Source organism: Ovis canadensis, chromosome 11, assembly GCF_042477335.2.
Source record: "Ovis canadensis isolate MfBH-ARS-UI-01 breed Bighorn chromosome 11, ARS-UI_OviCan_v2, whole genome shotgun sequence".
Lineage (NCBI taxonomy): Eukaryota > Metazoa > Chordata > Mammalia > Artiodactyla > Bovidae > Ovis > Ovis canadensis.
Window position 1 is genome coordinate 29,912,815 of NC_091255.1, and position 22,192 is coordinate 29,935,006.

General features: G+C 44.2%; 1 protein-coding gene across 1 annotated transcript in view; it reads right to left on the bottom strand.

The window, feature by feature from the left end:
* Positions 1-6,074: 6,074 nt before the first annotated feature.
* The window catches only part of BLMH (bleomycin hydrolase), a 42,504-nt gene continuing 26,386 nt past the window's right edge, over positions 6,075-22,192 (bottom strand). The window contains exon 12 of the mRNA XM_069603013.1: positions 6,075-7,038. Coding sequence (XP_069459114.1) covers positions 6,887-7,038 — 152 coding nt within the window. The 3' untranslated portion in view covers positions 6,075-6,886. The remainder of the gene's footprint in view (positions 7,039-22,192) is intronic.

Below are 22,192 nucleotides of genomic sequence, written 5' to 3' on the forward strand. Positions count from 1 at the left end.
AGTCAGTCAACCATATTTACCATGAGCCAGGCTTGTGAATACAGTGGTAAGACAAAGCTGCTGCCCTTGGGGAACTGACAGGAAGAATCGACACATAAACATAGAAACAAACAAGAATTTTAGAAAGTGATAGAAGTGAAGGCAATCGATCCCAGTTATCGTATAGAGGCAAGGGTAGAGGTGGTGGAGGTGGTGAGGTGGGGGCAGCTGGCTACTCAGTTGAGGTGACGGCCTTGATGTTTGAGCCGTGACCTGAATCATAAGAAGTCAGCCTTTAGGCTGAGGGAACAGTTTTAGGATGAGGGAACAGCTAGGAGGCGGGAATGCGCTTGGTGCATTTGAAGGACAAAGTGGGAGTGGGGTGTGACTGTCTGATGCAGGGTGAACAAGAATGGAAGGGAGGAAGTTGGGTCTGGAGAGGCGGGCAGGGGCCTCAAGGGAGGAGGCTGTGCGCCTGTCACTGAATGTGTCCATGAAGAACTTCAAGGATTCCTTATCCATCTTGGAGAAGTCTAGACAAGATGACCTCTAGGGGCCCTCTCGGGTGAGAGGCAAGTGGGCTGCAATTTAAGTCAAGCACATTCTGATACTTTCCACCATCTACCCGCCCTGTCTCAGCCACTCCATTCTTCTGCAAAGCAGATAATTTTAAAAAATAAAACAAAACATTGACTTAGGATAGGCTGAGAGATGGTTCCAGAGCCCACCCCATCCACTTTAAGAGGAGCTGCTAGATAGCTTTTCTCAAAGAGTAATCAAGAGAGAAAAAGCAGGTAGTATTCAAACTGTACCAAGGAAGACAAAAGGGCAGAAGGGCTTCCTACCTTCACTCAGTCCTGTTTGCAAATACCTGTGGCTGCTATGAATAGGACACTCCCCCTCTCTCTTCCTTTCCCTTTGTTGTCATGTGTAAAGGGTTTGTGGAGAAGGCAATGGCACCCCACTCCAGTACTCTTGCCTGGAAAATCCCATGGACGGAGCAGCCTGGTAGGCTGCAGTCCATGGGGTCACTAAGAGTCGGACACGTCTAAGCGACTTCACTTTCACTTTCATGCACTGGAGAAGGAAATGGCAACCCACTCCAGTGTTCTTGCCTGAAGAATCCCAGGGATGAGGGAGCCTGGTAGGCTGCAGTCCATGGGGTCGCCAAGAGTCAGACACGACTGAGCAACTTCACTTTCACTTTTCACTTTCATACATTGGAGAAGGAAATGGCAGTCCACTCCAGTGTTCTTGCCTGGAGAATCCCAGGGATGGGGGAGCCTGGTGGGCTGCCGTCTATGGGGTCGCACAGAGTTGGACATGACTGAAGTAACTTAGCAGTAAAGGGTTTGAATTTTGAAAAGGAAACAAGAACAACTCTGGCCAATTGATTCCTAGTTTTCAATCAAATTGTGTCACAGACCCCAAGGAAGTAGGCTCATCTTCATGAAAAGCAGCAATGGTTCTGAACAAGCAGTCCCAACTATGGGGATGCCCATCTGATACTACTTACCAGGAAAGAAAAATCTAGCCTCATCAGTGACTGTGGCCAGTCAGCAACAAGTTCCACCCAGGCCACACAATCAAAGAAGTGGGAATGAACATTCAAGTGCCCTGGCGCTGCCAACAGCAAATGAGAATTCAGTGGCTCTTTGACAACAAGCTGGAGCACGCTGATGGATCCACAGCCACATCCTGGAGGAATGATGTCTCATTATCAGGTCCTGGCTTCTTGGATGTGTAGGGTCAGCATGACTCTACATATCTCAAGAGGGTTCCTGGAGCTGGCAAGGACCTTCCAGAGGTAAGAGTATCATTGGAAGAGCGACAGGAAGACAATTCACACCTTCTCAGTTCCCAGTTCACCAGTCACCCAAATGTTAGCAAGTTCTCCCAGTTCAGACGGCTGGCTAAAACTCTGGCCCATTTCATCTTCGGTAGAGAAGACATACCCACCATCCTTTATGTTTCTCTCCACAGGATCCTAATTTTATTTGGAAAATAGCTTCTATTCAATATTTGGTTATGGAGATTATCTTTTATATATTTGGATTCGGTTAGTAATATTTGGTTAGGAATTTTGCATCTCTTTATGGAGGAGATTTGCATGTACTTTTTTCTTTTTTTGTTAGGGTTATGGCAGTCTCATAAAATAATCCTTTATGCCACAGAATAGCTCTTTATGTCTTTCTTCTTAACCTAATCGCAGTTCCCCGGAGAACACTTGCAATCTCTGCACACTAGGGCTCTAGGAGCCCAGTATGGCTGAGGATATTCAAAATGCAAATGCCCACATAGGGTACTTTCATCTTCAGCTCAGTTTCTGACCTCCAGGCCATAAACTAGTTTTCTCTATGGAGAAGAAATCTTGAATTGGCGCCTGCTGAGAGCGGGAGGGGCAAGCACCTAGCTACCCAAGGCAGGGAGGCAATCTAGCTTTCAGTAACCCAGAGTAACCCTCTGATGCTAGCATATCTGAGCTTTGGGGGTTGGGGGGGTCAGGGGAGAGGGTTACACAGTGTAAACTGGTTTGCTTATCACTAGCTGTCTCCACTGCTGAATCAGGATTCAACTTTTTCAGTTCTGCTAAATCTTTCAATGTCTCACTCTGCTTTTCAGTTTGTTTCTTCTCTCCCTTCTTCCCGGGGTTTGGGGATATATGTCTTCCAAACAGGTCCCTTCATTATCACTTCTGACAACATTAAGGGTATCTTATATTTTTCTACCTGCAGTATAATGGTAGCCTCCTCTCAACTTCTTTTGTGTGCGTCTGTACTTTTGGGGGGGATCAGTCTTACCCAACATGTTAATTTGCTTTTCTTTTTTTTAAAAGAGCCACTTGTAATATAAATGCAAAAGAGACAGTCTGTTTAGCAAATGGTGCTGGGAAAGTTGGAGAGCTGCATGTAAATCAATGAATTCAGAATACACCCTCACACCATGCACAAAAATAAACTCAAAATGGCTTAAAGACTTAAACATAAGACATGACATCATAAAACTCGAAGACAGCATAAGCAACACATTCTCTGACATAAATCATATCAATGTTTTCTTAAGTCAGTCTCCCAGTTCAGTTCAGTCGCTCAGTCATGTCCAACTCTTTGCGACCCCATGAATCGCAGCACGCCAGGCCTCCCTGTCCACCACTATCTCCCGGAGTTCACTCAGACTCATGTCCACCGAGTCCGTGATGCCATCCAACCATCTCATCCTCAGTCGCCCCCTTCTCCTCCTGCCCCCAATCCCTCCCAGCATCAGTCTTTTCCAATGAGTCAACTCTTCGCATGAGGTAGCCAAAGTACTGGAGTTTCAGCTTTAGCATCATTCCTTCCAAAGAAATCCCAGGGTTGATCTCCTTCAGAATGTACTGGTTGGATCTCCTTGCAGTCCAAGGGACTCTCAAGAGTCTTCCCCAACACCACAGTTCAAACACATCAATTCTTCGGCACTCAGCCTTCTTCACAGTCCAACTCTCACATCCATATGTGACCACAGGAAAAACCATAGCCTTGACTAGATGGACCTTAGTCGGCAAAGTAATGTCTCTGCTTTTGAATATACTATCTAGGTTGGTCATAACTTTTCTTCCAAGGAGTAAGCGTCTTTTAATTTCATGGCTGCAATCACCATCTGCAGTGATTTTGGAGCCCCCCAAAATAAAATCTGACACTGGCATCCGGTCCCATCACTTCATGGGAAATAGATGGGGAAACAGTGGAAACAGTCTCCCAAGGCAATAGCAATAAAACCAAAAATAAACAAATGGAACCTAATCAAACTTACAAGCTTTTGCACAGCAAAGGAAACCGTAAATGAAAAAAGAAAAAAAAGACAACCTAAAGAATGGGAGAAAATATTTGCAAAATGATGCAACTGGCAAGAACTTAATCTCCAAAATATACAAACAGCTCATACAACTCAACAACAAGAAACAATCAACCCAGCTGAAAAATGGGCAGATGACCTATATAGACATTTCTCTATATACAGATAGCCAATAGGCATATGAAAAGATTCTCAACATCATTAATCATTAGAAAAATGCAAATCAAAACTACAATGAGCTATCACTTCACACCAGTCAGAATGGCCATCATTAAAGTCTACAAGTAACAAATGCTGTAGAGGGTGTGGAGAAAAGGAAAGCCCTCCCTCTCACACTGTTGGTGGGAATGTAAATTGGAGCAGCCACTATGGAAAACAGTATGGAGTTTCCTCAGAAACACTAAAGAGTTGCCATATGATCCAGCAATCCCATTCCTGGGCACATAACCAGACAAAACAATAATTCAAAAAGATACAACCGAAGTGTCCACTGACAGATGAATGGACAAAGAAGATGTGGTACATTTATACAGCAGAGTACTCAGTTCAATTCAGCTGCTTAGTCGTGTCCGACTTCCTGCGACCCCATGGACTGCTGTACACCAGGCTTCCCTGTCCATCGCCAACTCCAACAGAACAGTAAAATACTACTCAGCCATAAAAATGAATGACACAGTGCCATCTGCAGCAACACGGGTGCCATGAGAGATCACATGAAGTGAAGTCAGAAAGAGAAAACTACTGCACGGTATCATTTATATGTGGAACATGGCGCAAATGAACCTAGTACACAACAGAAACAGACTCACAGACCTAAGAGAACAGACTTGCGGCTGCCAAGGGGAAGAGCAGAAAGGAAAGGGGCGGACTGAGAGCTCTGGGTTAGTTGATGCAAACCATTACATTTAGAATGGATAAACAACAACAACAAAGGAAACTAAAAAGAAAATCCATCTGTTAAAAAAAAAATTCCATTTGACAATTTGCTTTTTTCTGAAACATTTAAGCCTTTTATGGACATTGAAATTATTGACACATTTAAGTTTCTATCTTATTTTGGACACAGTACCTGCCCTGTGTTTTCTTTCTCTCCACTATCTTGTTTATATATATATATATATATATATATATATATATTCTTGATGGGAAAGTACATCCTGTTTTATTTTAGTAATCTGGAAACTTCTAGCACATATAATAAACATAGCAAAGCCTAAAGTTAATCAATGTACTGATCCTCTTCCTGAATGACATTAAGGACTTGAGAGTATGTATGCTTATTCTAATCATCTCCCTGGTTACCTATTTTTATGTATTTTGGTTTTATCTTCTCTGGAACTGTATGAGACTACCCATAGTCACTTCCTGTTCAGATGGTGCACGTTTATCACTTTCTTCAATTCTACATTCCTTTGTTGAATTTCAGAACTTCTGTATTAAGAGATCACTGTTGTTCTGCTTGGGAAACAATTTTTGAAATAGTCTTTTATTTCACCTCTGTTCTTCAAAGACAGTTTTGGTCAGTATAGAATTCTAGGTTCATGGTTAATTTCTAATTGTCCTTTGAAGGCACTTTTCACCGTCTTTGGACATACATAGTTGCTGATGAGAAGTCAGCAGTCAATTTCATTGTCTTTTCTTTGGAGGCAATCTGTGTTGTTTCTTCCTGGATACCTTTAAGATTTGTTCTGAGGTTTCACCATGATGTGTCTGGAAATGGATTTATCCTGCTTGGAACAGGATTACTAGAATATTGTAAACACTGATTAACACCTGAGCCTAACTTAATGTTATCTTGGAAAGTCCTGTGACAAACAATATTCCATGCTAGAACTAAGAAGATTCTTTCAAAGCCTGAAAGGCAGAGGACTCAGGCACCAACAGAAATGTTGATTAGGATGCTGTATTTCTTTGCTTTCAGTGAGAGGCCAGTCTTAGTAAAATACACACTCTTCAGCCCACTCTAAGGCTGGACCCAGCCGGGCCTTACTTCCCACTCTTGCAGTGACCCTGTTGCTTGGAGAAATGATGGTTAAGCAGCAGAGGCACCAGCTCTTCTAAACATGGTGCCTAGAAGCCCTCTGCAGAAGCCAGCAAGGATCCGTACAGGCTGGGAAGGATCACACATCCCACAGAGAAGCCAAGGTGGAGACGCTCTGAACCATCTTGCTGTCTCTTCACTTTCAAGAACATGAGCCACCTGGCTACTTTCCTTTATAGCCAAATAAGCACACACTTCTTAGGTCAAATAAGCCAACATACTCTCATTTAGCAAAGTGTTTTATTCAAAAGCTTCTCAGCACCATCTAGTTGTCAGAAAGAATAGATGATATCCCTTTTTTGTGCCCACCCAACTCCCAATTCCAGAGGCAGAAGTTGAACCATTTGGCCAGAGCTCCCTCTAATGATTATAATTCAGATCATGATAAGGTTTTGGTTGTTCTCTCACCCACTTTCCCTGACCCTCTACTTAACCATGACTCAAGTAGAGCCGTGTTCTCCACAGTTCAGAACAGCTGGAAGGAATCATGTCAGTTTTGATCAACCTCCCATTCCTGGGCTATTCGAGGCACACAGAATTACCTTGACAAACACTGAATTCAGTGACTGCCACCTCAGAAGAACAGTGATACTGCCAGGCAGCATGCAGTTTTGAGAGCTCAACTATTAGGGCACCCTCCCCCCACGCTACTCTAGGAACAAGGGGCACTAGGACCACGTTCTCTCCACACACCTCAACTGCTCATCCTCTCCTGCCTTATCAACACAGACACAGAGCCAAACCGGTGTGACAGACTTAAGACAAACAATTACATCTGATTAAAACGCTAAGAGATCCTGAGCTGCTGGAGATGAGGAGAGTAGATAGTGTGACCTGATCTTTCCCTTTTTTTAAGAATATTTTGTTTCAGCATAAAGCACACTTTCCCAAAGAGGTTCCTGGAGTAGCAATCCAAGAGTCTGACTGTGTCCCGTGGGAACACACAGTCACCTATGTCACTTTGGCTTCAGTCCCTGGATCTGTCCTTTGCAGCTACTTCAGGTCCCACGGGAAAAGGAAAAGCTGGAGGCAACATCACTTGGCCAAAGCACCCATGGGGTCCCAGGCTGGCAGGACAATGGGTTCCTGCTCTAGTACAGCTAGCACCTCTTCAGGGACATGCTTCTTGTCCACCACCACTTCGTAGACGTACTCAGAGAACCACTCATCCGTCATGCACAGGTAACCTGGAGAAGAGAACAGGAGCCTCATGAATCCAGAGGGCAAGGGGCAAAGAGCAAAAACCTTACTGGCATTATGATAAAATCTTTTACAAAGCTATCATTTGTACATGTTTTTCAGCTTTCCCATCTGTAATTTCATTTCATCTGCTTATTTTTAAAATTTTTGTTTATCTATTTTTGGCTGCACTGGGTCTTTGTTGTTGCACACAGGCTTTCTCTAGTTGCGGCAAGCACGGCTACTGTTTGTTGTGGTTGAGATGGCCTCTCTTGTTCTGGAGCACGGGCTTTAGGTGCGTGGACTTCAGCAATTGTGGTCCTTGGGCTCTAGCACTCAGGCTCAGCAGTTGTGGCTCATAGGCCCAGCTGCTTTGTAGCGTGTGGGGTCTTCTCGGACCAGGGATTGAATTCCTGTCCCCTGCACTGGCAGGCAGATTCCTAACCAATGGGCCACCAGGGAAGCCCCCTGATGGAGTCTTATTAGCAATCTACAAAGTAGACAGGACAGCAGAGCAATGTTTTTACCAGTGAGAAAAACTGGGGCTCAGAGTAACTAAGTGATGAGCCCAGGTTACATGGGGGAAGTTCAGAGCTGGGCCTTGGACCGAAGATCCTGTGCGATTCCACTGCTCAGGCTGCCTCACTGAGGGTGAGTCAGTGACCCTGAAGGTAGGTGGAAATGTTTCTTGTTCACACAGCCATATGTCGGGGGTTAATCTCTAGGATCAGAAGAGCAAGCATACCCATCCCACCTTCTCAGCATCACTGGCTGTTTTCTCTCATTCTTCTCTACCATAAATTTCTACCCAACAATCAGCTTAGCCATCAGGGGAATCCTGACGGGGCCTGGTCTTCATACCCAGGGAGCCACTTATTTGCAGATGATACTGTGTGAGTCTGTGTTTTCTTAGGAGGAAATCTGTGGTGAAGAAGAGAGAGTCGCCTGACCTATATTCCTTGCTGAGGCCCTGGGATTTATGGATCTCTCCAGTGGCAGGAATGAACAGGGGCACAGCAGTACTAACACCCCAGACTGAGGCTTATCTGAGAAAAAGTGTGGTGTCCTCAGGCATCTGGTGACAAGACACCTGCCTCTTCCCATCAGGGAGACTATCCCAGGCTCCACTAGCGGTGGCAGGCTCAACTGCTTTAATCATGTCTGACTCTTTGTGACCCTATGGACTGTAGCCCACCAGGCTTCTCTATTCATGGGATTCTCTGGGCAAAAATACTGAAGTGGGTTGCCATTTCCTCCTCCAGAGGATCTTCCTGATCCAAGGATCAAACCTGTGTCTCTTAAGTCTCCTAGCACTGGGAGGTGGGTTCTTTACGACCAGCACCACCTGGGAAGCCCAAAGGCTCCACTAGGACAACATAAATTCCTCTTCAGAATCATACCACTACCAAACTGAAATGGGAAAACATTTCACCTGAGGCATTGCTAATATAAAGAGTGAAATTAAGGCAGGAGATGAAAGTGTGTGTATTTAAAATAAGGATGGGCCATGGAGAAAGCAGAGGACAAAAGTGTGTAACTGCACAGGTTACCTCCTACACGCTGAGCACTCACAGTAACTAGCGATCTTCATCATCGTCTTACCATAGCTGGCACCTGCTATATACTAGATACTTGAGCCATTTTTTCTCTGCAAGTGTGCAAATCTAGGTCTGTGCTATATCACTTTCCACTAGAGAGGACCGAGAGAGGGAGAAGAGGTAGGTGTTCCTCAGGAGGTCCTCTAGTACATTGGTTCTCAAACTTCTTGGCCCCAGGCTCATGACTGTGAACTTAAAACTACCGAGGACTCTAAAAAGTTGTTGATACGGGTTATACTTAATGATGTTAACCACATTAAAAATTAAAATAGAAAGCTAAAAATACTGATTCACTTAGGAAAAAATAATTATATCCTCCAATACAAAATAAATTCTAGTAAGGAAAGTGGCATTACTTTGTGATGCAGAAGACAGCTGAATTCTTATATCTGCTTCTGTGTGCAGTCTGCTGCAACTGTTCTTTTGGATGAAGCAGAAGCAGCAAATCTGGCCTCATGCAGATATGCTGTCAGAGGAAGGAAGACCTTGTAGATGTCCTAGGAGGGTCCCAGGGACCTGGCAGGGGTCCTCAGGGCCCACTCTGAGAACTGCTGCTCTAAAAGCAAGGCTGATTTAAATAATTAAAAGGCAATGGGACGGTAAGTCAACTTTTATAAACGAAATGGTACGACAGAGGACATCATTTAACTTGAGAACAGGACTGCTTCGGGGAGCTCGTCTCTGCCGCGCTCTGCCCCTCCCTGGCAGGAGTCAAGGCAGCGCATCCTGACGTGGCCCTGCACCTTTGCCCTCAGGAAGCGCATCCTGACGTGGCCCTGTGCGTTTGCCCTCAGGCAGTGCATCCTGACGTGGCCCTGTGCGTTTGCCCTCAGGAAGTGCATCCTGACGTGGCCCTGTGCGTTTGCCCTCAGGCAGCGCATCCTGACGTGGCCCTGCGCCTTTGCCCTCAGGCAGCGCATCCTGACGTGGCCCTGCGCCTTTGCCCTCAGGAAGCGCATCCTGACGTGGCCCTGCGTGTTTGCCCTCACGCAGCGCATCTCCTGACGTGGCCCTGCGCGTTTGCCCTCAGGCAGCGCATCCTGACGTGGCCCTGCGCGTTTGCCCTCAGGCAGCGCATCCTGACGTGGCCCTGCGCCTTTGCCCTCAGGCAGCGCATCCTGACGTGGCCCTGCGCGTTTGCCCTCAGGAAGCGCATCCTGACGTGGCCCTGCGCCTTTGCCCTCAGGCAGCGCATCCTGACGTGGCCCTGCGCCTTTGCCCTCAGGCAGCGCATCCTGACTTGGCCCTGCGCCTTCGCCCTCAGGTAGCGCATCCTGACGTGGCCCTGTGCGTTTGCCCTCAGGCAGCGCATCCTGACGTGGCCTTGCGCGTTTGCCCTCAGGCAGCGCATCTCCCGACGTGGCCCTGCGCGTTTACCCTCAGGCAGCGCACCCTGACGTGGCTTTGCGCGTTTGCCCTCAGGCAGCGCATCTCCCGACTCGTGGCCCTGCGCGTTTGCCCTCTCCAGAAAAAGCCAAGGAAAGGCCGCCAGCACTCATGCCAAGTCAGATCACGACGACCCCCTCATGATCCAGGGCTCCGTTCTCAACAGGAGACACCAGGAAGCACACACACAAACATTCCCAAGTCCCTGGCCTCTCACATCACCCACGTCACTGCCACTGAGTTTCAGCAGCCAAAGCTTGGTCAGTTGAAGGGCCAGCCAGTACCATTTCTTGCTGCATCCTAAGTAAATGCTTCCTGAAAAAAAGTTTCAGCATCTGCCTTGCCCATGAGGAGTTTTCAGTGGGCAGGAGACCAGGCTACTAAGTGCCACACCATCTGAGACAGGAGGCATCCTTCCCCTCACCCTAATGCTCGCTGAATGAATCCTGAGAGGGGCTTGGGGCAGGCAGAGAGGCAGGTGAAGGATGGAGGCAGATTCATGTAATAAAGTTCTGTGTCCTTTCAACAATACTATCATCACACAATCAAATGAGTCTTCAAAAAATGCCTGGAGAAAATGGACAATAAGTACATCTACGCTATCTTGTTCCAAAAGCAGGAGATAAGATTAAGTCCTCACAAATTAAAACTCCTATCGATTGTAATCCACCCTTTCAGGGTCCCCGCCAAGAGGACCTGCCTTGATTAGTCTCTCTCTTCAGGATATGAGTTCTCTGGGGGCCCACAAAACCTCCCAGTCTAGGTGGCTGCCAAGTAATTGCACCCTAGGTAGATAATGACCTTGTGGCTGCTGTAACTGTTGATACTGCGTGTCCTGGAGTTTGACTGAGGAGATTAGGATCAGTGTGTCTGAAACCCGAGTGAGTGCTGTGGAGAGGAGCAGCGAGGTGCCCACTCGGGCAGGATTAGAGTGGCTATCTTGATCTGAGGAAAGATGCAGCTTCTAGCCCTCATGTACCTTGGCCACTGGAAACTGGCGTTCCCCAAAGACCAAAGAAACAAACAAAAAAGGAAAACAAAAATCTGCCCCAAGGATCCTGGCATTGCATTCAGGGAAACAAATGGACAAGTAGATAAAGAAAGTCAGCTTTAGGGACTAAGGTGAAATTAAATTTTGTTTAAACATTAAATGTCTTGCTTACACGCAAGAAATAAAATAAAGAAAGGAAGAGGAAGAAATAAAATAAGTGAACAGTCCCTCAAAGACACTGGCAACATTTCCATATCTGTTAAGAGAAAGAGCAGCATGGGTCTGTAAAGGGAGAAACAGCAATCTGCAGATATAGCTCTAGACAGGTTAGGCCTAATGCACTCAGAAACAAAGGGATTCCAATGGGTTCATTTAAGGGAAAGAAAAACTTTACCCTAAAAAATCAGTTTTCTGAAATCCTACTAAAGATCTAAGTTTTAAACCTTTCAGACATAAATTAAGGTGATAAGTATATTATTATTTATAAATGAGAAATGTTTTGCTTTGTACTATGAAATAGTTCACCTCACTAACAAAACTACTTGTGGTTCAATTTTTGTTGTTGTTGCTATTTTTAAAAAAGGTATGACAAAATCAAGTTACTGTTCTGCTGTGATGAATCTGTCTGGCAGCCTGAACCTAAGGAAGCCAGACGACCGAGGCCTCATTAAGTCACTGCCAATCTTTCACTTGATGCTGATAACTCAGGGCTGAAGAAAGGCTCCCAGAAAGGGAAGGAAAGCCTCACTGACACTTGCCTCATATTTCAAACTTCCTAATAAATAGTGAGAAATCACTCCACAAAATATTAATCAGTCATTTAAAATGAAGTTGCAAAGACTATGCAGTAACATGGAAAAATGTTTAAGTGATAAAACTATATAAAAATAGTGTATCCTTTATAATGATGTTAAAATTCCAAATACACAGGGGGACAAAACATGAAAAACAATGATAACTTTATATCCCGGAGTAGGTGATTTTCCCTTCAAAATTCTGAAATATTATATTGCTTTTGACTCCTTAAAGATAATCCAAATAATTAATGCTCCTTATAAAAAATCTCGTAAGGACAGAGGGAGGAAGATGATAAAATGAAGGAAGAGGAGCAGAAGGAAGAGGTGGATGAAAAGAAGACAAATACACATTTTAAAACTGCCTACAATCCCGCCATCCTGGGTTAGACCCTGTGCGTGAGTGCATGCTAAGTTGTTTCAGCTGTGTCTGACTCTGTCTGACTCTGGTGGACTACAGCTAGCCCACCAGGCTCCTCTATCCATGGGATTCTCCAGGCAAGAATACTGGAGTGGGTTGCCATGCCCTTGTCCAGGAAATCTTCCCAACCCAGGGATCGAACCTGCATCTCTTATATCTCCTGCACTGGCAGGCAGGTTCTTTACCACTAGCGCCACCTGGGAAGCTCAGTTTAGGCCCTAGTTAGATTTTTATGTCCTGGAGAAGGAAACAGCAATCCACTTCAGCACTCTTGCCTGGAAAATCCCATGTACATCCTCTGATAAAAACTTATATGTGTAGACGCTATACGTTTAATAAAAATGAGATAGCATAATGTTCTTATACCACAGAGTATCACATATGCTGTTTTCCAATATTGCTCTTTTCATATTAATAAAAAAACTATCTACACTATAATTTTTAAGTACTGAATTTATGAGTAAAACCAAAATGTGTTTAATTCCCTACTGTTGGAATCTGAATTATTTTTTCATGCTTAGAAACAACACTGCTATAAACAATTTTGTAATTAAACCTCTGTGTACATCCTTAATCATCTACTTAATTTCTTTGTGTCCTTATCAATAATGGGTATATATAATTACAACTTTCTTTTTGGGTCCAATCTGAACTTTTGTCTGTGGATGCTTGCTATTCAGTTTTCTTTCGTAAAGAGTCTGTTTGGGACCTCTGCCGAATTTTAACTGGTATATTTGCCATTTTCACAGTGATCAGTAATAGGGCTCTCTATATTAATATAATGATTGCAAACATTTTTCCTATTATGTAATTTGCCTTCTAATTTAGTTGATGATGTTTTCTAGTATACTAAATTTTTTTTTTATGAAGTCAAATTTATCAATCTTTTCCTTTATGGCTTCTAAGTTTTTTTTTGTTATGTTTATAAACATTTTTGTTTGATGTTTCCACATCAGTAGTTTCATTATCTTGCATTGTCTGGATGTACCATAGTTTAACCAGTTTCGCCACCAATACTTTGGCCACCTAATGCGAAGAACTGACTCCTTAGAAAAGACCCCAAAGCTGGGAAAGATTGAAGGCAGGAGGAGAAGGGGACAACAGAGGATGAGACGGTTGGATGGCATCACTGACTCGATGGACATGAGTTTGAGCAAGCTCCAGGAGTTGGTGATAGAGAAGCCTGGCATGCTGCAGTCCTTGAGGTCATGAAGAGTCGGACACAACTGAGTGACTGGACTGAACTGATAAACATTTCCCTGCTATTATATTGAAAAAAAAAAAATTGAAAGCAAAGTAGGGTAAGTGGTAAGAAAACGTAAGAAACACAGTCTCAATGAAAACCACTCATTAAGGCCTAGACACAGCTATGAACACACGCAATTTCATAGGTAATTAAGTAGTAACAATCTGTCAACCACTTCTGTTAGTTACCCACTGTGTAAAGCATGCCTTACATTTGTATGGAGTATGCTACAAATATACAAAATGACACAACTATGGAATGGGAAAAATCTAAGTGCCTTTGCCCTCTTCACTAAGCAACGCCGTTTCTGGAATTTCATCCTACAGACACACAGTACCTGCATGCACACAATATGCATGTAATTATGTGCAACAAAAGCTAATACTTATTCAACTTGGGCTTCCCTGGTGGCTCAGTGGCGCAGAACATCTCTGCCAATGCAGGGGCTGCACATTCAATCCCTGCGTCAGGGAGATCCCTTGGAGAAGAAAATGGCAACCCACTCCAGCGTTCTTGCCGGGGAAATCTCTCTGGATAGAGAAGCCTGGTGAGCAACAGTCCATGGGGTCCGAAAGTCTGATATGACAGCAACTAAGTAACAACAACATTCAGCTCTTTCTATTGTCAGGCACTGTTCTGAGCACTGTACGATAAACTCAGTGCAATACTGTTTGTAATAGCAAAAGCCTGGACACAACCCAAGCCCCATCAGTAAGGGAACTGGTTAAGTAAACTACGGTACATCCAGACAATGCAAGATAATAAAACTGTACTGATGTGGAAACGTACTGACAGGCCTCTGAGACACGCTAAGTGAAGTGAGAAGCAGATGCAGAGCGGGGAGATAAGATACGCTACCTTCGGTGCACTAAAACACACTGGAAAGTCATCAGAAATGAAGAGAATGAGCACCTGAAAAACGCAGGAGGTGGAAGGAATACAGAGCGACAGAGATGGAAACAAGACTCCTCTTTATATATTTCTTTGTATTTTGATTTTGGAACAGTATAATTTTATTATTTAGTAAAAGAATTATACCCTAGTAAGCAAAATGAAACAAAAACACACAGGTAGCTCCGTAGGGAACTTACACTTCAAAGTGCAATTTTACATCCACTATCTATTCTTATTTCAATTTTAATCCTCACAGTGACACTAGGAGGTAGGCGGGGTTGGTATGAGTTGTTTGAAGTCACAGCTGGTAAGTAAAGCCCATACTCAAATCCAGGTTTTAACTTCAAATTCAGTCTTTTCCATGGGGCTCAGCTTCCTCCAAAAGAGTACTCAGTGGCATAGAGAGTGGCAGGTAGGTATCCTCTGGCCAACAGATACCATGTATTCTAGTTTCTAATCCAGGCGCTGTCTGGAACCAATTCCATCTGCCCACACACCCCACACTGATGGTCAGGCGCCCAGGTTTTGCTGGGTTTGTTTGAGGCATTTTGTCTCTTTAAATCAAAGAGATGTCATGTGTTTTAAGTGCATTTGCTTAGAAGGCTGGAGAACAGGATGGACTGGACGTTTTGGAAAGAAAACCTACTGCTTGAGACAGATACCTGGACAGGGATCTGAGGAGAGGCCTCTTTTTCCTCCAGGCCAAACACCAAAGTCTGGCTCTGTGGTGCACGTACATTCAGGATCCTGAAACTTTTGCTGAGAAGGGAAGGGCTACTCTTGCAGCTGGGTATTTCCTGTGGCCTCGTTCAGAAACAAAGGCTACGGAAGATTCCATCTCCCTGGTAAGAAGGCACAGTGGTGGAAATGTGTTTGGGAAAGAGGGTTGTTTTGGTTTGTGGGTTGCATTTTTTTAAAAAAAGCATCAAACCACAACAAAGTTCAGTCTGCAGAAGTGCACACTTCCTGAGGAAGTGCCCGCTCCTAAGGAGCCCAGAAGAAGCCTGTCCACTTCTGGGCTGAGGAGAGAGGGCAATGCATTAGCCAGTCTGACTGTTTTGTTTCCCTGGACTGTGAGCACTATCTAGGCTCACAGTCACAGTCTGAGATCACACAAAATCCTGCCAGCATCTCCAATGTTGGACAGGAGGAGAAAACACAAATTCAGGTGTCATCCAAGGGTCTGTTTTCCTACTAAAACTTAATGACTTCTCTCTGACCCCAAACATTACTACTCCTATTTGTTTCAGGCAAAGCCAGCTTTTTGCTCTTTCCTCAAAAGCTCCATGGATGACAGGCCACGTTATTTCTTGGCCCCACGCCTCGGACCTGCCTGAAGCACTCTACAGGTCAAGAGCGATGCTTCTCAGCCCCCTTCTCCTTGGCTGGCCTCCCACATCCCTTCCCAAAACACCCACAACCCAAGCATCTTTCCCAAACGTCTGCTCACCTCTGAAGGATCGGTAAGGAGCCTCCCCAGTTCCAAGCACACATCGTCTCTCCTGTACTTTATCCCCTGTGTTACTGTGCCTTCATTCTCCTCCCCATTCCTAGCATGTGGAGGAAGCAAGCACACTGTGTTCCTGGCGTGGTGCTAACAGCACAGTGAGCGTCTACCCTCCCTCCACCTCAAGGGTCCCAAACCTGCTCTAGGGCCCAATCCCAAAGCCCCCCCCGCTTAGTTCTGGCTGCCCCACTGCAGCACTATTTCCCGGCAAGTTTTCCCTGACGTCACCTAGTCTCGTGACTTCTCACCTAGTCCTGTGACTTCAGTAACCGCAGCTTCAATGTCTTTCTATTGTCTCCCCACTGAGGGGGCTCTCCCCAGCTCCTCCTCTTCTGCTGTCGTCTGCCTTCTGGGAGAAATCACGCCTTCTCTGGCTTTTCTTGGTCTGCTTATCCCGTATCTTACAGTCTGAGGAGCGCACCATGACTGCCACCTCGGTCACATCACAGCCCTCTTCAAACCCCCTTCCAGGTCCCAGGTGGAGACGCACGAACTCCTCTGAGGGTCAGAGACGTTCGCACCGCGGTCTGTGCGCGGCTCCCTGCATCCCGGTGATAAATGTGAGCTGACACTGTTGCTAATGGGTTTCCTTGGCACGAGGTGTCCTCACCTCCGCTGCTTTCTCTCATGAAAGACTAAGCCCACATGACGAGTCGTCCACCCAGTAAACTGGAGATGTAGTCCAACGGTCACCAAGGGTCCTGAATTCTTAAGAGACCCGATGTGAGAATGCTGGGCAAGTGAGACAGCCCTCTCCCAGAGGGGGCAGATCTTACGTCCCTGCTCTGCTGCTCTCTTGTCTACAGAGAACACTGGCAACGGCACCAACGATGGCTAATGTTTCCGGGCATTTCTTATATGCCCAGCATAGTTCTCACAAACACCCTATGAGGTAGGTACAATTACTATTCCCATTTTACAGATCAGAAGACTAAGGCTTATAAAGGTTAAACACCATGACCAAGGCTACACAGCCAACAGGTGGAACAGCCAGGATGTGTTCCCAGGCATCTGGTGCCGGGTTCTGTGTCTAACCTCTATCCTTCTCAAAGCAATGCAAACATACTTTGGAGACCACCTGAGAAAATGACAAATCCTCTCTACAGGACAAAGGAAATATACACCAATCTACATTAAACGTGCAAGGATTTCTCCCTGAAGTCGATTTCAGCCTGTAGGCTAGGAAGAGGCTTCTCTCACAAATGGCAGGCAGGTGGCGCTAGTGGTAAAGACCCTGCCTGCCAATGCAGGAGACATAAGGGGTGGGAAGATGCCCTGGAGGAGGGCATGACAATCTACTCCAGTATTCTTGCCTGGAGAATTGCATCACAGAGGAGCCCGCCAGGCTTACGGTCCACAGGGTCGCAAAGAGTCAGAGACGACTGAAGCAACTTAGCATGCAGGCACAGCCCTGCCCTAGTCACATGCTTGGATAAGGAAGCAACCGTCCACCTGAGAGCACAAGCCTCCACTCACATTCACTATTTTTTTGGCTTGTGTCAGCCAGGCTCAGTGGTTAATGAAGATGGATGAGGAGGAGTCCCTCCGAGAGAACTCCGATACCTGAATTTGATGGTGTCAGAGAGAGACATGAAATCCTGGAGAGACACGAAAACCCCGAGGTGATGAAACAAATGTGTATGTTGCTCTTTTACAAGATCAGAAGCCTCTGCTTTTGGCTCATATAATTTTCTTATTTTGGCAAGTTCAGTTCAATAATGTCTACAATTTACATTTGTGCTAGAAATCCAAACCAAATCTCAAACTTACCTGCAAATAACTGGTTATCTTTTGTAGGTAATATACATTCTTAGGGAAGCTGCCTGTGTCAAATTAAGAAATCTCAGTCCCCCAAAAAAAAAAAAAAAAAAAAAAGAAATCTCAGTCCCAATTCTATCACCAACACTGGGTAAGTCACAACCTCTCAGCATGTTTTCACTGATTCCCATAAAACATGGGTGCAATTATCCATGTTCATACCCTTAGTTACTCTAACTGATGCCATGAGCAGCGGGGTAGGGGTGGGGGTTAGGGGGGACAGGACAAATGCATTAGCAAATGTTGAATTCTTATGAAGCAAGCAAGATGCTATGAACTATATGTCCTGAGTACCTCTGATAGAAACAGACTATTCATTGAACTCTTTAGAGTTATGTAACAGTGTACAGTTAGATGGCTACATATAAACTAATGGACATCATAAGGAAAACGGTTGTTATCCATGTTATTGATAGAGAAATGTGAAACCACAAGGAGACAAATTGCTGTCCAGGATCTATAATCAAGAAGGTAGTAACTGTCTCTCTTGGTTCTACCATATAACATTATGTGAAGGATATGATGAAATTTGTGCCTAGCTTTGAACATTCTGTTCCCAAAATCATATGGTGAGGCAATTGAAGGCCATGCTTTTGGTTTTTACGAAGCAGAAGTCCAGATGTAATGTGAATCAGTCTCGTTAAGTTTCTTTCCAGATTAGTCTCTAACATGCCAAAGCCTCATGAGGAAGTCTGGAAATTTTACTAAAATGAAATCAAGAACAGGCTTACATGTAAGAAAAGATGAAGAATGCAAGTTAAAAACAACTTCAAAGCTGAAGCTGAAAGGCAAAAAAGCAATTTGAAAAATGAAAAACTAATCTTGGTTCAAAATGAAAACTTGAGAAACAAAATTTTTAAAAGATAAAGATTTTCCTTCAGTGACCACTGAAGAGTCAGAAAATTATATTCCCCCTAACCTCACTAAGAAGCTGTGCTATTTAGCATATTAAGAAACTAGACTAGACAAGCATAAGAAGTGTGTTATGATAATTCTACCTTCAGGGCTCTGATGTATCAGACTTTAGAACTGGAATACCATCTCATGACTAAGTGAACCAATCATAACAAGACTGGTTCATTAGGGCAACCATCCAAGAATTCAATTTATTGACTATAAATACTTTGTTATGTGCATGGCAGAATGTTTATAACTACTGAAGCTGGGTGATGAACACGTGGGGAATTTCTGAGTACTATTCTGCTTGTATAGGTTTGAAATTGCCCATGATAAAAAGTTAAGGGGAAAAAAATCAAAGAACTAAGTTATTAAAAAAAGTTAACGAAAAAAAATCAAAGAAACATGCTATAACCATGTTATTTCTATGAGCAGACCAGATACCACTGGAACAGAGAAGCTAAGAGGAAACACAGTTTAGTGATAAAGAATAGGGTCTAATGTCAGACTGTCCAAATTATAATTCTGGATCTACCATTTATTAGTGAGATGACCTGTAGGTCACTCTGGCTTAAAGATTATGCTCTTCTCAGATGAATTTCTGACTAAGAGCAAAAAGCACCAAAGGTTATTTCCCCTATTTTGAATTCTTAAACATTTTACAAACTACTTAACTCTAACAAGCCTGTCAGCTTTTCAAAATGAAAGATAATGTAACAGGTCCCAAGGTCTATTCCCTCATTCAGCTATGGAATCCATTTCTAATACGATCCATAAAGAAGGTACAAAATGCATAGTCAAGTATTTCAAGAAGGAGGGGAGAAAAGTCAGGTAGGTTGTATGCCATCTCAGATATGCATCCAGTTTTCAGTCCAGCTGACTAAGAATACTAGTGTTCACCAATATGAAGTAACTCAATGGATTCAGTAAGATAAGAATTGATTTCTCCCTTTATGTCTCTTGCGGGCAGAGGTAATATCTATCCCCTTTGGAAAACAGTCAGTTTACTGGACTTCATCACTGATACTAGACTCTGGGCAGGAAGGGACATGAACATGACCAGTGGGGAAGACCAAAGCCAGAGGTGTGTGGTGCTCTGTCACTTGGCTGTGTCCGACTCTTTGCAATCCCATGGACTGCAGCCTGCCAGGCTCCTCTGTCCATGGGGATTCTCAAGGCCAAGAACACTAGAGTGGGTTGCCATGCCCTCCTCCAGGGGATTTCCCCAACCCAGGGATTGAACCCCAGGTCTCCTGCACTGCAGGCGAATTCTTTAACGTCTGAGCCACCAGGGAAACCCAAGAATACTGAAGTGGGTAGCCTATCCCTTCTCCAAGGGGAACTTCCCGACCAGGAATTGAACTGGGGTCTCCTTCACTACAGGCAGATTCTTTATCAGCTGAGCTAACAGGGAAGCCCAAAGCTAGAGCTGGGCAGAGGAAAAAGGCAGCCTGCCCAAGTATCTCTGCTCTATTTACCGCCAGCTTGTAGTATTACCAACACTGCTTTTTGAGAAACCATCAATCTTTACAAGCAGAAATCCCCTAGAGCACAGTAACAAACTGCTAACAATGCTATCTACAGAAACAAAATCCTAGCAATGGTGTTTAAGGTTGTCACATCTAAAAGAGCACAAAGGGGTTCTGTATCGGACACGGCAGCCAACGCCGACCAGGGTGATGGACGGGAGGGCCCTGCCGAGGCAAACACACATCGCCAGCATAACAACAGACAACGTACTCTCCCTAAGGTCAGGCCCAGTGTGCCAATTAAATTAGATCATGTTTTCTTTCCTTCCTTCCTGTTAAGTCAAAAAGAACATTACCAAGAAACACAGGAGAATAATTTATTTTTGGCTTCGAACGAACTATACGCTACACCCACTCAGTTCAATTTCTTATCTTTTGGCTCTCTACTGAAATGCTTTAGTCTGTATAATCTCAGGCATTTTACTTTTTCAAGAACAATGAAAAAAGTTAGTTTAGTCCTAACTTGACTAGGTTTCACTAGGAAGGATTACAGGCACATCAGAGGGATCAAGACCCCAGGTCTCTCAACATAATAATGGAATGAGTATAAGCGAACAGAAGCAAAACTTTTATTGAGTGGGGCATAGAGGTACAGTTGAATGGGGGAAAAATTAGCAAAGTAACCTAGAGTCCCCTTTAAGAGTAGGTATTTAGGTTTAAAGTAATAAAGACAGTAACTCGCCCTACACAAAACAGAATATTTGCCTGACTTAACAAGTGTTTGTCCTCTCTTAAATGGATATCACTACTATCTACAAACTCAGTGACTCTTGATAAGATAGAAAAATATCTCAGAAACAAGCCAATGGTCCAGGCTGGTCTAAACAAACCATAATTTTAGTCCTTTTCCTAGACATTAATCTTTATGATAACAAACCATTTACAAGGACCAAATAAGACCAAAAATGAAACAGAAGCTACACAGTTTCATCTGAAACAATCTTATGTTTTAAAATGTTGTTCAGTCACCCAGTCATTTCCAATTCTTTGTGACCCCATGGACTACAGCAAGCCAGGCCTCCCTGTCCCTCATCATCTCCTGAAATTTGCCCAAGTTCATGTCCATTCCATCAGTGATGCCATCCATCAATCTCATCCTGACACTCTCTTCTCCTTCTGCCCTCAATCCTTCCCGGCATCAGGGACTTTTCCAATGAGTCGGATGTTATCAGATGACTAAAATACTGGAGCTTCAGCTTCATCATCAGTCCTTCCAACAAGTATTCATGACTGATTTCCCTTAAGATTGACTGGTTTGATCTCCTTGTTGTCCAAGGGACTTTCAGGAGTTTTCTCCAAAAAGGCATCAATTATTTGGCATTCTGCCTTCTTTACAGTCCAGCTCTCATAACTGTATGTGACCACTGGGAAGACCACAGCCGTCTCTGTATGGACCTTTGTCAGCAGAGGAATGTCTCTGCTTTTCAACACACTGTCTAGGTTTGTCACAGCTTTCCTGCCAAGAAAGCATCGTCTTCTGATTTCATGGCTGCAGTCACAATCTGCAGTGACTTTAGAGCCCAAGAAGAGGAAATCTGTCACTACGTCCTCCTTTTCCCCTTCTATTTGCTATGAAGTAATGAGGCCAGATGCCATGGTCTTAGTCTTTTTAATATTTAGTTTTAAGCCTACTCTTTCACTCTCCACCTTCACTCTCATCAAGAGGCTCTTTAGTTCCTTTTCACTTTCTGCCATTAGAGTGGTATCATCTGTATCTCTGGGGCTGTTGATATTTCTCCCACCTACTGATTCCAGCCTGTAACTCCTCCAGCCCAGCATTTCTCATGTGTCCAGCATAGAGATAAAACAAACACAGTGACGGCAGACAGCCCTGCCGTCCTCCTTTCTCAGTCTTGAACCAATCCATTATTCCATACAGGGTTCACCAAGTTCTTCCAATTCAGGCTTTTCCTTTGCATTCATTTCTTAACTATCATCAACTTACATTATAACTGAATTCTGATTGCTTATTTTAAATCTTTCTGTTAGCTTTCCTAAAGTTCATAACCCATCTCTACCCAATTCCAATGTTTTTGTGTCCTAAAACGTGCTCATCTTATAAGAAATCACCAATTAAACTA